Below are 13,381 nucleotides of genomic sequence, written 5' to 3'. Positions count from 1 at the left end.
GGTGGGAACGGGACGCGGGGCCCCCGGGGGTCGTTCACCTCCCGAGCCGTGCAGTGGGGCCGGGCGGGATGCTGTGTGCTGGGGGCGCAGCCTGGGCAGGGCACTCAAAGTCCCAAAGCTTGGGGCACAGCCTGGCTCTGCAGCTTCCCGTGGTGCGAAGAGCGCAGGGGGTTCATTTCTGCACGAGTGCGATGGGATAAAATGTGAAAAAGTGATCTGTGTTTTCTCAAAGCGGGAGGACGGATCGGTGTCTGAGTCCTAAGGCAGTGCCTTCAGTGAGATCCGGACTGCAGCAGAGGGGACACGCAGGGATTGTCTCCAGGAAGGCCAACCGACAGCTGCACCGCAGCACTGCAGCGCTCTGCCGGCTGGGCAAGGCCTGAACAGAGCAGCTTTCATTGCTCAGATCCCAACCAACATGTCCGGAAAACGTGCTGCCAAGAAAAGCCCCGTGTTGGAGCAGTCTCCTGAAAGGAAGAAACTTAAAAGTAAGAGAACTCCCCGGGCAGGTTCCTAATTCCCTGTGCTTCCCCCTCCGGCTCCATCTGCCTTTCTGCCCTCAGTCAGCCACCCGTCGCACCGCACGCAGCCCGGCCTGGTGCTCGTGTTGGGCCAGGGGGACGTCGGGCAGCTGGGCCTGGGGCAGGACGTGATGGAGAGGAAGAAGCCGGCCCTGGTGCAGCTGCCGGAGCTGATGGTGCAGGTGGAGGCGGGAGGGATGCACACCGTGTGCCTCAGCGAGACGGGCAAAGTGAGTCGCTTTGGGGGCCGGTGGGGAGCTGGGCGGGGGGCTGAGCTGCCCTGCAAGCGTAGGGAGCTCGGCTGTGTCCTGGAGCAGGGTTTGAATCGCGCTTCTGCACGTGTGTGGCTGGGGCTGGGGCTGGGGCTGCGGTCTCCCTCCCCCCGGCTCCTGGATGGTGCCGTGGACCTCGGAATTTTGGGGGTGTGGAGCTCCTGTGGAGCTTCTGTGTCCCATCCAGCTCTCTCTTTACAGATCTACACCTTTGGCTGCAATGACGAAGGCGCCCTGGGACGCGACACCTCGGAGGAAGGGTCGGAGTGCACCCCAGGACCTGTGGAGCTGCAGGAGAAGGTGGTGCAGGTCTCTGCAGGGGACAGCCACACGGCCGCGCTGACGGATGACGGCAGGGTTTTCATCTGGGGCTCTTTCCGGGTACGTTGGCTATTTGGAAAATCACTGGAAGCTCTGCTGGCGGTTGCTGGGCGGCGGCGGTGACTCATTTCTGTGCACCCATCTCTCCATCCAGGACAACAACGGGGTGATCGGGCTGCTGGAGCCCATGAAGAAGAGCACCGTTCCTGCGCTGCTTCAGCTCAATGTACCCGTTGTTAAAATTGTCTCAGGTCAGCAAGGGGCGCTCACAGGGCAGGCTGTTCAGCCTTGGGCAAAGGGTGAAGGTCCAGGGAGTTCCTTTCCTATTTTCTCTTTTAGCTGCACTGAGCTGGGTGCAAGGATGGGCTTCGTTGTGTCTTCTAGCCCTGGTGGTGGTTTAAATTCAGATTGGGTCAAATATTAACATGTTTTACAGTTAGTTAAGAGATATTCTACAGTTTAACTTAACAGTTGATTGAAGATGCTTTGCAGTTCGTGCCCTGTCACTCCACAGGGTCAGGGCGCTCGCCCTCTTTAGATCTGGGGAAGCCAAGCAGAGCAAGCCAGGGAGTTTGTCCAGGATCCAGGTGAGGTTGGGGGGCTCCTGTGCCTCTGAACCGTGCAGTGAAACTTTCCCATGGGGAACCTCTGCCAAGAAGAGATCTTAGGTGTGTCAAGCGATCCTGAAGCTGCCAAAGGCCACAGAATCGTGGAAAGCTTGGACAGATGGGACGTCAGGGTGGGATGTCCCCCTGGTGGGATCTGGAGGGTGACTGCTGCGCTCACCTCCCGTGTCTCTTTGCAGGGAACGACCATTTGGTGATGCTGACGGTGGATGGCGACCTGTTCACGTGTGGCTGTGGCGAGCAGGGCCAGCTGGGCAGGGTGCCAGCACTCTTTTCCAACAGAGGAGGACGGAAGGGGCTGCGTGAGTGGCTTTGGTGCTCAGAAACACTGGGGGCTGTGGCGAGCAGGCTGCGTCCCTGGGCTCTGTGCAGAGCTTCGCTGAGGAGCAGAGGCACTCTGTCTCTCCCTTGGCTACTCGAGGGCTTGTTTGTAAATCGCTTGCTTAAATTCAGTGATTTGCTACTGAGAGGAGAGGAAAAGGGTGTAAATCATAAGCTCTCATATGATGCCTTGTTTCTTGTGCCCAGAGCGCCTGCTGGTCCCCCAGCGTGTCCCTGTCAGAGGCAAAGGCAAGATGCGTTTCCAGGATGCCTTCTGTGGGGCTTACTTCACCTTTGCCATCACACGGGAAGGACACATCTATGGGTTCGGCCTCTCCAACTACCACCAGCTGGGTGAGATTTGTTTGCATCCCTGCGGGTCTCCTGCCTTTGCTGGGGCTCCAAAATGCCCTGAGCCCACCGTGCACACCCAGTGCCCACTGCAGGACACGTGGGAGCTGGAAATCGCACTTGGGGCTCTGGGTTTAGTTCCCAGCCCCTTCAGCTGGTGGATGTGAAGAGAAATTTGATAACTGGGACTGGGGGAGCAGGGCTGGGTTGGGCTGAGCTGCATCGGTGGGGTCGGCCCTGTGAGGATGGCTCAGTGCTGGTGCCTGATGTGCTGGGCTTTGTGCATCTCGCCCTGCAGGGACCCAGGGCACCGAGCCCTGCTTCTCCCCACAGAACCTGACATCCTTCAAGAACTCCACCAAGTCCTGGGTCGGGTTCTCTGGTGGGCAGCACCACACCGTCTGCGTGGACTCAGAGGGTGAGCACCAGCTTGAAGGGGCTGCCAAGCAGAGCGGGGCTCCTGGGGATCCCGATCCTTTTGGGGAGATGTTGGGGTGAGAATGAAATGCTGAAACGTGCCGAGACCTTCGTGTTTGAGGCAGTGTGGTGGTTGTGTCTGTGAGTGAGCTGTTGGAGGGGCTGTTTGGCTTTTGCAGAAGTGTATTCTTGTTGAAAAGGTGGCTCAAATTTGAAACAGAGCAGGGATGGTGACAGAAACCCCCCTCCTAGAGTCCTGTATCCCACTGCGGAGCCCAGGGTCAGATCGAGGGTTTGCTGAGGGATGTGGTGGGGAGGAGTGATGCTCCCAGCTCCTCCAGGGTCAGACCTGGGGCAGGAAGGGTTTGGCTCCAGCTTCCTGTGGTCTCTGCCCTCCTCACTTCACCTCTCCTGCTCTCTGTTGTGCCCTAGGTAAAGCTTACAGCCTGGGCAGGGCTGAGTACGGCCGGCTGGGCCTCGGGGAAGGGGCAGAAGAGAAGAGCACGCCCACTGTCATCCCAGACCTCCCCAGCATCTCTTCTGTCGCATGCGGCGCATCGGTCGGCTATGCTGTCAGCAGTGATGGTGAGTGCTGGGGCCTCCCTGCCATGGGGGGCTCAGGAGCTGCCCTGTACCCTTCCCACCCTTCATCCACCCCTCCCTGGGCTCTGCCCAGCCATCCCTTCCCAGAGCTCCATCACACACTAGGCTGGGACTCAGCCCATTCCCCACGTTGCTGCACCTCCGGGTAGCACCCAGCCCAGGGGCAGCAGCTGCTCACGTGTGTTTGTGGGCACATGACAGCGGGGTTTGTCAGAGCGTGCTGACCCAGTGGGGCTGGTCAGACAACTGAGCTGTGGACGTGCTGCTGTGGGAGCTCTTTGTGGGCTGTGTGCAGCATCCCCAGCTGCAGGAAGGATTTGCTGTGGCATGAGAACAGGCAGCGCGTTGGTGCGTTTGCATTGCTCCTTGGGGGCAAAGTGCTGGCTTTAAGGCAGTCCACGCAATGAAACGCTGCTCTGTGGGAGGCCCAAATGCCTCCTCCCTCCTCTCCCCCCCTGCCTGCCCCTCTGGAACCCTTTGCTTATCCCCTTTGCCCAGCTCCAGATGCTGTTTTTCACATCGCCTCCTTTGCAGGACGGGCATTCGCCTGGGGAATGGGCACCAACCACCAGCTGGGAACCGGCGAAGAGGAGGATGTCTGGAGCCCCGTGGAGATGACAGGGAAACAGCTGGAGAACCGCCTGGTCCTGGCTGTGTCCAGCGGAGGCCAACACACGGTCCTGCTGGTCAAGGACAAGGCACGGAGCTGATCACTCCGTTGGGGCGCAGTGGGATCGCGGGGCCCACGGGCGTCTCCTCCTGCCACCAGCCCCACATTGGGCAGCTGCTTCCCAGCTCTGCTGTCTCCCAAACCACAGTGGGGGAAGGCAGAGGGCTCCCAGAGCCTTCTCAGGTGCCCCGTCTTCTGTTTCCGTGTTGCCTTCCAGGTACCTGCACTGGGAAGGGAGGCACTGCGAGGATGGATTTTATACATTAAGTTATAGCAATAGGGGGAGGGAAGCTGTGTGTGCTTGGGGCTGCTCAGAAGCCTGGGAGCTGTACAGTGGCTAACGCTGAATTTTTTTAAAGAAAATGTAAAGTATTTTGGTTGATTGAGGAAGAGAGGGAGGGGAGGAAAAAAAAAAAAATCTCTCTCTCTCAACGTTTGGAATAAATTGAGTTTTGATAAGTGCTGGATTTCCCTGTGTTGAGCAGGACGGGGTGCTGCGGGTGGCAGTGCCATCTCACACTGTGCCTCTTCGGTGCTGTATGCAGTTCATGTGTGCTGCTGTGGGATTCTGCCGCAGGATGGCAGCAGTGGGGGGAGCACTGGGGGTGGCAGTGAGGAGGGGAGGGTCCCCATGGGGTCCTGCTCACCCCGCGCTGTCCCTGACACCATTGGGAGCTCGGGCAGGATGGATCCTGGTAGAGGCTGGAGTTGAGTGTCGAAGCTGATGGGTTGCACCTCTGGTGTCTGTTTGGTGTTAATTAGTTAGGGAGCGGGTTCCTTAATGAGGTTCCAGCTGGGGGTGGGAGTTTGGTGGGATGCTGTGGGGGCTCGCTGCCCGTGGCCCTTTGCTCTGCACGTTTTGGGCTGGGAAGGGTGAGCTCGGAGGTGCAATTAGGGGCTGAACACGAAGCTCTGCTCCTCCTATCCCACCACCACAGAGCAGGTTTGTGTCTGGACCCACGCATCATCCCTCGTTGCCCAGCAAGGAGCCCATTCCCTGCAAGTCACCATCAGCCCAGGCTGAGCCAGCAGCTCTCACCCCAACCTAAAGCTGCTCCTGGGGACCATCGCCCTCCATTCAGTGCTCCTCCATCACCCAGCACGACCTGGTGGGGGAACAGCACTGGTATTTTTATACCCCTTCCAGCAAAAATAGCAGCTCCCCCCTCCCCCTTTGTGCTTTGCAGCCCTTCTCTGCGCCTGCTAACGCTGCTGTGACACAGGGCTGGGGTGGCTCCTTCCCATGTGCGTCTGCCTGCGTCACCTCGCTGCCCCTATTAATAGCTCAGAGATGTGGAGGGATGTAATCAAGGGAGACGTGGGGATCCTCCGGGGCTGTGCTGGGAAGGAGGGTGCATGGAAGCAGGGGGTGCAAGGAGGCAGCTCCAGTCTGATGGGGTTGGGGTTGGAATTAGGTCAGATGGGATTTGAGTTGGGATTAGGATGGGATGGCATGGGATTTAGGTTGGAGATTGAGATGGGTTTGGGGTTGGGATTGAAATGAGATTGAATGGGATTTGGGTTTGATGGGATGAGGTTGGGGTTGGGATTGAGTTTGGATGGGAGTTAGGGTGGGGATGGGATGGAGTCTGGAGGGGTTGGAGTTGGAATTGGGATGGGATCAGATGGGATTGGATGGGATTTGAGTTAGGATTGGGATGGGATGGAATGAGATTTAGGGGAGAGATTGGGATTGGTGTGGGGTTGGGATTTGGATGGGGTTGAATGGGATTTGCGTTCGATGGGATGAGGTTGGGGTTAGGATTGAGTTTGGATGCGATTTAGGGTGGGGATGGGTTAGGAGTGAGATGGGGGTGGGTTTGGATGGGATTTAGGGTGGGGATGGGATGGAGTCTGGATGGGTTGGGGTTGGAATTGGGATGGGATCAGATGGGATTTGGGTTGGGTGTGGGATTGGGATGCGGTTGAATGGAATTTGAGTTGGGATGGGAGGAGGTTGGGGTTGGGATGGAATGGGGTCAGATGGGATTTGGTTTGGGGATTGGGATGGGGTTGGGTTGGGTTGGGTTAAGTCACCAATAAGCCTGGGTTTGGATTCCTGATGCATTCCTTGGTGGTGTGAATGCCTCCCAAAGAGGATAATGCCTCTGTGAAGTGCTGTCCTCTTGACAAGTTGGCAAATGTTCTTAGGGAGGATGAAAGGTGAGAGCTTGAGCTCGGCATCTTGGATCCCAAGCCCCTGTTTGGGGCCAAGTTGCAGCACATGCAGCACTGGGCTGCTGCCACTGCCCTACATGGTCCCCAAGTCCAGAGCTGCTGCAGTCACTTGGGAACAAACCCCAGCATTTCCCATCCTGTTCCTGGCAGGGAACGTCCCCCAGCCAGCGAGGAGCCTGCAGCTCATCAGAGTGAGGGGGCTTTATTGGGAAAGAGAGGAAAACACGGATGGGGAGAACAATGGCACAAACAAAAGAGCTTAAATTTATCAGCAGCGATGAATCAACTCGCGTTGTCTTGGGAGCAGGAGTGACGCTTCAGTGGGATGCCGTGCGGGATTTGGGGAAGGATGTGCCTCCAAGGATGGGGAGGGTGAAGGAAAACAGCATAACTGAGGAAAGGGAAACGTCTCATTAACGTGGCTTCGCTGTGTGGGGGGATGAAGGAGGAGGAATTTGGGCACTGGGGTAGGATAGAGGGGGGACGAGCCTTTCCCCATCCCTATAGTGGACGTGGGGTCTGGGTTTGGTGCACGGCTGGGCCTTGCACCCAAAAGCAGAGGCAGAAACGTGCATCCATTGCACCGTGGGTTTTTAGCATTGGAGGAGGGTGGACAGCCAGCATCACCTCCCTGAGCCCTCTGCGTGGCATCGGTGGGGAGAATGCAGCCATCGCATCCAGCACACGGCTGTGCCATCGTGCACCAGGGCTGTGTTGTGCCATCGTGCACAGGGGCTGTGCAGGGTTTGCAGCTGGGAAAAGAAAGGGAGACAAAATGGAAAGCCTCAGTCATTATTCACGACGATTTGGGTTTCTAAGTGAAGCCAGGAGTGTCTCTGAGAGCCGGAATGCATCCTGGGCTGCTGTGGGGGGTGGGAGAGCTCTGCATCCACACGGCGAAGTCATGGCCATGTGCGTAATAATGCAATTATGGCATTGCTGCAGACAAAGAACCCAGCGGCCGCGTCATCAATCACACACGTTGGAATCGAGTGTGCTACATGAGGGCTCATTATTTAATGGATTAATTAACAAAACAGCGAAAAAAAAAAGAAAAAAAAAAAAGGAAGCGTTCTAATAGCAAACGTCTCCTCAGGTTGCAGATGATGCTGTTCTCTGGAACTGCACGTGGGGAAGCACCGTTCAGTGCTGCGGCATCGCTGCATCCTTCTGCTCCTCCATCAACACCTCCGTACCCCCCCGACCCCCCCCATAGCGCTCCGGGACCGCCGGCTTCTGCTGCTCCCCATCTCTGAGCCCACTGAGGTGACAGAAAGCGATAAAGGCTTGAAAAAACCCCAACGTCTCATTAAGTGCGGGCTCCGACGCCCGTTTCCATTCGCTTCTGCGCTAAATCCTCATTTGCATTTAGATTACTCGGGCCGGGGCTGGGTGCTGTGCCGCTGCAATAATGAGCACAGAGGGACCCATCGGTGCCACTGTGCGCTCAGATCCCCCATACGGCAGCCCTGGGGGGGCACAGACCCTCCCCACCCCCCCCCAAAGCATCCCCTCTCGTTTTCAGCTCTGGGGAATGGAAGCAGCGCTGGAAGCTCTTGGCTCTCTTTTATTTCCCAGAAGGTGCAGCTCCTGTACAGCAATGTCACCGAGTGATGGGGGCTGGGGGCAGCAGTGCCATCCCTGGGACACAGCAGAGGGGACAGAGATGGGGACGTGGGGTCTGCCTATAGATAGAGCCATGTACATATATATATGTATGTATAAGTGCAGAGTGCCCTCACCGTGAGCATCCTGACTGGAGTGGAAGCAGGGTTAAGTTTTTCCTCTGCTTTCTCTTTCTCCTCCTGCATCCTTGGGCTCCAGCTCTGCCGGAGCGTGGGTGAGTTTAAAAAATAATGACCAAGAGCCTTTTAACCCACTTTAAGAGCACTGCAGCACATTTTCCAGCAGGCTGAGAGAGCGGCGGGGCCCTGCGGGGTGGGAAATGGTCCTCAGCACTGTGGCCTCATGGATGGAGCTGTGGTGGTGGGGTCACCTCCCCCCCTGTCCCTTGTTCTGCAGTACCCAGAGTCTCAGGGCACCTCAACAACACTGGGACACCCCAATCATACGGGACATCCCAACCACGCAGGGAGACCCCAACCCTACAGGAGCACAACAATCCTATATGGACATTCTAACCCTGCAGGGACACCATAGTCTAATGTCACTCCAGCTCCACAGGACATCCCAAACCTACAGAGACATCCCAACCCTATGGGACATCCCAATCCTTCAGGGACACCCCATCCACACCAGGACATCCCAATCCAACAAGACATCCCAATTCTACAGGGATACTTCAACCCTACAGGGACAATACAATCCCACAGGACACCCCAATCCTACAAGGACATTCTAACCCTGCAGAGATACCCCACTCCTACATGGACACCCCAACCCTGCAGGACATCACAAGCCTGCAAAGTGTCCCAACCACACAGGACATCCCAGTTCTACAGAGATACCCCAAACCTGCAGGACATCCCAATCCTGTAGGACATCCCAACCCTGCAGGGACATTCTAACCCTACAGAGACAGCCCAATCCTACAGAGACATCCCAACCCTACTTGGACAACCCAACCCTACAAGGACATCCCAACCCTGCAGGATGCCCCAACCCTACGGGGACAGCCCAATCATACAGGCACATCCTGACCCTTTAGGACACCCCAAACCCCACATGGGGCTGACGCTCAGCCCAGAGGGAGGCACAAGCAGACGAAGCATTGCAGTGCTGAGGCGTCGCTCAGGTGGGAAGGATGCACTGCAGACAAATTGCGAGGTTGCCCCAGTGGTCCTTGATTTGAGATCCAAAATTTTGCTCCATTTGGCCCTTTGAAGAAGAATTTGGTCTCTGTTGCCTCGTCAGTTCTGCCTTGCAAAGGGGCAGGCTGCAATCCCCAGCAGCTCTGCGGCAAGGTAAGGCTGTTGTGGAGAGGTAATGACCTTCATTAGGCTCAATTGATGCAACTGGAAAAAAAGCAGAGCCAGGAGGCAGCCTCTCCTTCCAGCCCACGCGCCCCAGGTGCACCCGCACGCCCGCCTGCTTCCTCCAGCACCATCAATTTGTCCAATAAAAGCCATTAGTGCTCCTTCTGAGCCCCATCCTCCGTGGGCTGTGTGACCTCATGGGCACAGAGCTGCTGCAGGAGGTGGAGGGGACGGAAGGTCAGCGGCACCAGGGATGCATCTGTCCCTGTTTAGCTGCGGTAATGCAGTGCAGAGCCCCAGGGCTGATGGCTGCTGCAGGATGCGCTCCCATCGAGGTGCTGCTGGAGAACGGGGCTCCATCCATGTGGTGCTGAGCTCAAAACCCCAACCCTGGGCTGGGCTGAGCACAAAACCCCAACCCTGGGCTGGGCTCTGCCTCGCGTGGCTGCGAGTGCATAAATTGTCAGTGCTGGAGAGGACGAGGGATGGATGCGCCGTCCTAATCGTGTTAGCGCTGCGAGAAACTCCTCAAGTCCCCACCAATTGCTCTGTAATGAGATCTTCCTCGGGCTGGCTGTCTCTGGCAGCAGACGGATGATGGGAGCTGCCCTGTGGGATGCAGGAATGCAGCGTGGCTGTGGGGCCGGGTTGGGGATGCTGCGCCAGCATTGCCAGCTTTGCACCCGTGGGCAGGGTTGCCAGTGAGATCCCAATAACACAGCAAGAGTATCAACTCGAAAGTCCTCTTTGGGGCCAGAGTAGGCTTGGAGGCCTCCAGTAAACCACTGCTCACCGGTGGGTTTTCCATAGGCAGAAAGACAGCCCAAACCCTACGCGCGCGATGGGCGTCCCCTTATGGCTCAATGAGCCCCACCAAAAAGAAAACTCTCTGCAGTCTGTCTGCATTCAGTCCCAGCAGGGCTAAAGCTCTGTGGTGGTCTCCTGGGTGACCTCTGAGCGTGGCTCATCCCCAGCACCCCGCTGCTCACCCACGCCTAGTCATGCCGGCTGGCCGCGGCCGTCCGATGGGACGCAGGTGGAGACGCGCTCCCGCGTGGTGTTCCGAGCTCTGGAGAAGCTGTTCTGCTCCACACGAGCTCGGAAAGGCAGGCAGAACTCACGGAAACACCTCTTGAAGTTTTCATCCAGGAAAGCATAGAGGACGGGGTTGAGGCTGCTGTTGGTGTAACCCAGAGCGATGCAGAAGTGCAGGCTGGCCACCACGTAGGGGTTCTTCTTGTCGATGTCCACCAGCGTCCAGACGATGACGAAGATGTGGATGGGAGTCCAGCAGATGATGAAGGCTGCCACCACCACCAGCACCATGCGGGTGATGCGCCGCAGGTTGCGGTCCTTCTCCTTGGAGCCTGAGAGCAGACGGACGCTCTTCAGGCGCAGGATCATCAGCCCATAGCAGATGGTGATGACCAGGATGGGCACCATGAAGGCGAAGATGAAGACGCAGATCTTGGTCACCGTGTCCCAGTAGATGGGAGGGTCGGGGAACTGCAGCGTGCACAGCACTGTTCCATCTGCTGGAAGAGGGATTAAAACAAGGGAGAGCAGATGGAGTGTCTGCTGGGAACTGAATGCTTCTGCTCCATGATGGCAGAGCATCTCCATCCGTACTAAAACCACCAGGAGATGCATGCCCGCGTGCCATCTCATTGCAGATTCCCCCGGAGCTTTGTGGGGTGTCTGTGGGATGCAGGAGGTGCCACCAAAGTGGGGATCGTTCCCTGCAGAGCCTTTTGCAGCATCCCAGCCCCTGCGGTGGGCACATCCCCGTGTCACCTTCCATTGAAACTGATTGCTTCCGCAGGATGCCCAGATTTCTCCCAGCAACCACCAAACGGGAGCTGCAGACTCACAGGGGATTTCACTATATAGCCAGTATACCCATTATACCCCAAGCACTGGGCACTGGCACCTGATCTGCACCCCAGCATTGAACACCTGGGACTGTTTCCTACCTCTGCAACCAAAATGGAAAACAGCACCATGCTGGTTTTCCACCACGGTCATGATGGAGGGATGACCACCACGGAGCACAAACACGGACCGGACCGAGTGGCTCAGTAGGGTCATCCCAGGAAGCACAGATGGGACCTTCCCTCAAAAGCCCACTTGCCTTTTGACTTGGTGACTGCCATGACCATGATGGGCACCCCAATGACAGAGGAGAGCACCCAGATGCAGACGTTGATGACCTTGGCCTTGGCCGGTGTGCGGAAATCCAGCGCCTTGACCGGGTGACACACAGCCACGTAACGGTCCACACTCATCATGGTGAGGGTGAAGATGCTGGTGAACATGTTGTAGTAGTCGATGGAGAGCACGAGCTTGCAGAGCAGCTCCCCAAAAGGCCAGGTCTCCATCAGGTACTTGGCGCTCTGGAAGGGCAGCGTGCTGGTGGCCAACGCGTCGGCCAGCGCCAGGTTGAAGATGTAGATGTTGGTGGCTGTCTTCATCTTGGTGTACCTGAAGGGGAGGGCAGAGGTGGGGGCTGGCGGGTGCTCAGGGAACCAGAAATCCTTCTGGTTTGGTTTCCTATTGAATTTGAGTGGGGTGGAGAGAATTGCTGAGCAAATTGAGGCAACGAGGGGCACTGAGGTGGATGGTGGTGGGGTTGGGTTGGGGTTGGAGGTGGAGATCTTTTTTGGAGGTCTTTTCCAACCTGAATGACTCCATGATTCTATGAGTGGGCACGGTGGGATGGGTTGAGATTGGACTGGATGATCTTAGTGGTCTTTTCCACCTGTAAGGATTCTATGTGTCCATCTGGGGAAGGGCTGGGGACTTGCTGCTGCGTTGGGTGAAGCCAAAGGAGCCTCTCCCACACGCCTGGCCAGGGAAAAAACGCTCAATCATCTGCCTGCCTCTACTTGGAGATCAAAGCAACTCCGAAGAGCTTTTCAAATAAGTCTCTTTTCCAATTAAATCAATTTACTCCATTTCCCCGAATCAGTTGCACAATGTCCTTTACCTCCTGAAACCTCCTCTATCTGATTTTCCACCCAGTAAATCGTGATTATCCAGCCTGCTTCCCTGTCGAGTTTCCTTGCAGAAATTGGATCGATTACCCCGGAAAGAGGCCAGCTGGGAGCAGCACCATCAGCACGGCCAGAGCTGCTCCACGGGAGCCCTTGGGGAAGCCTGGCCCCATGCATGGCACAGGGACATGGGGACATTGGCTCTGCTGCTGGCACGCCAGCTCTGGACCTCATCACATCGTGGTAGGAGCAGTGCCTGGACCCGGTGCTGAGAGCTGAAGGTCCCCAAAGGTCACAGTGCTCGGGGAGACCACCGGGTTGTTTGTGGGGTGCTGGGGTCGGGACTGTGCTTGCAGCTCCATCCCCTCCATGCGCTCCTTCCCAGGCATCCCCCATACCTCGGAGCATCCTCTGCAGCCCCCAGCTCATTGAGGTGCCCCCTAATCGATTAGCAAAGCATCTCTGTGCGTGGATAAAGCTGCTTGCAGCATCCATGGGGGGTCAGGCTGAGAACTGGAGGAGGGTGCTGCACTGTGGATGATGGATTTGGCTGTGGGACGTGGGAGGAGATGATCCTTGGGCTGTTGGGGCTCAGCTTAGAGAAAGACTCCATCATGCAAGGAGCAAAATTGGGGCAAGGTGGGGCTCTGTTTCCTTCTGCTTTCGCCACCATCCACCATGAGACCCCATGGTGGAGGGGGGGGGAGAGGATGCAGCCCCAGGTTTGTGCTGTCAGAGATGGAGCTGCAGAAATGGGGCTCTGCACAGCAGTGAGCACCTTCCTGCTGCAGCCCCTTGCCTGGGGAAGGGCAGGGAGGGAAGAACATCTAATTTGAATTTGCTCTTTAAGCACAACATGAATTTGAAATTTCCTTGAGACATTTCCTTTCCCGTGCCATTGCTCTTTGGTGAATGCACGTTTCAGCAGCGTTTCCTTCTGGGTTAAACAAAAACCTGAGGATTTCTGTTTGCTGTCAGGTTTTGTTTTGGCTCACCCAGGTTAAAAATAGCCATTCCAGGTAGATTCACACTTCTTTGATCTCTGCTTTTTGCACAAAGGGGACAAACGTGTGACTCGGGCTGTGCAGCACAGTGCTGGGTAAGCGCTTCTGCAGCTGCTGCCAGATGTGCCCCCTCCTCCAGAGGGTTTTGGGGAAGGATTCAGCCCAGTG

At 56.9% G+C, this 13,381-nt stretch overlaps 2 protein-coding genes across 2 annotated transcripts; one reads left to right on the top strand and one right to left on the bottom strand.

Annotated features, from left to right (window-relative positions):
* The first annotated feature begins 204 nt into the window (after positions 1 to 204).
* RCC1 (regulator of chromosome condensation 1) lies at positions 205 to 4,564 on the top strand. Its single transcript, XM_003212507.4, has 9 exons — positions 205 to 488; positions 564 to 751; positions 995 to 1,174; positions 1,269 to 1,365; positions 1,920 to 2,042; positions 2,269 to 2,415; positions 2,711 to 2,830; positions 3,262 to 3,414; positions 3,967 to 4,564. The coding sequence occupies exons 1-9, from the start codon at positions 419 to 421 to the stop codon at positions 4,140 to 4,142; spliced, it is 1,254 nt and encodes a 417-aa protein (XP_003212555.1). The 5' UTR covers positions 205 to 418; the 3' UTR covers positions 4,143 to 4,564.
* A 5,182-nt stretch (positions 4,565 to 9,746) lies between these two features.
* Positions 9,747 to 11,904, bottom strand: LOC100548722 (delta-type opioid receptor). The gene is made up of 2 exons (XM_019622790.2): positions 11,348 to 11,904; positions 9,747 to 10,751 (listed from the first exon to the last, which is right to left on the bottom strand). The coding sequence occupies exons 1-2, from the start codon at positions 11,685 to 11,687 to the stop codon at positions 10,216 to 10,218; spliced, it is 876 nt and encodes a 291-aa protein (XP_019478335.1). The 5' UTR covers positions 11,688 to 11,904; the 3' UTR covers positions 9,747 to 10,215.
* Positions 11,905 to 13,381: the final 1,477 nt, after the last annotated feature.

Source organism: Meleagris gallopavo, chromosome 25, assembly GCF_000146605.3.
Source record: "Meleagris gallopavo isolate NT-WF06-2002-E0010 breed Aviagen turkey brand Nicholas breeding stock chromosome 25, Turkey_5.1, whole genome shotgun sequence".
NCBI lineage: Eukaryota > Metazoa > Chordata > Aves > Galliformes > Phasianidae > Meleagris > Meleagris gallopavo.
The sequence above is the reverse complement of the archived record's forward strand: the minus strand, read 5'-3'. Positions and strand labels throughout refer to the sequence as shown.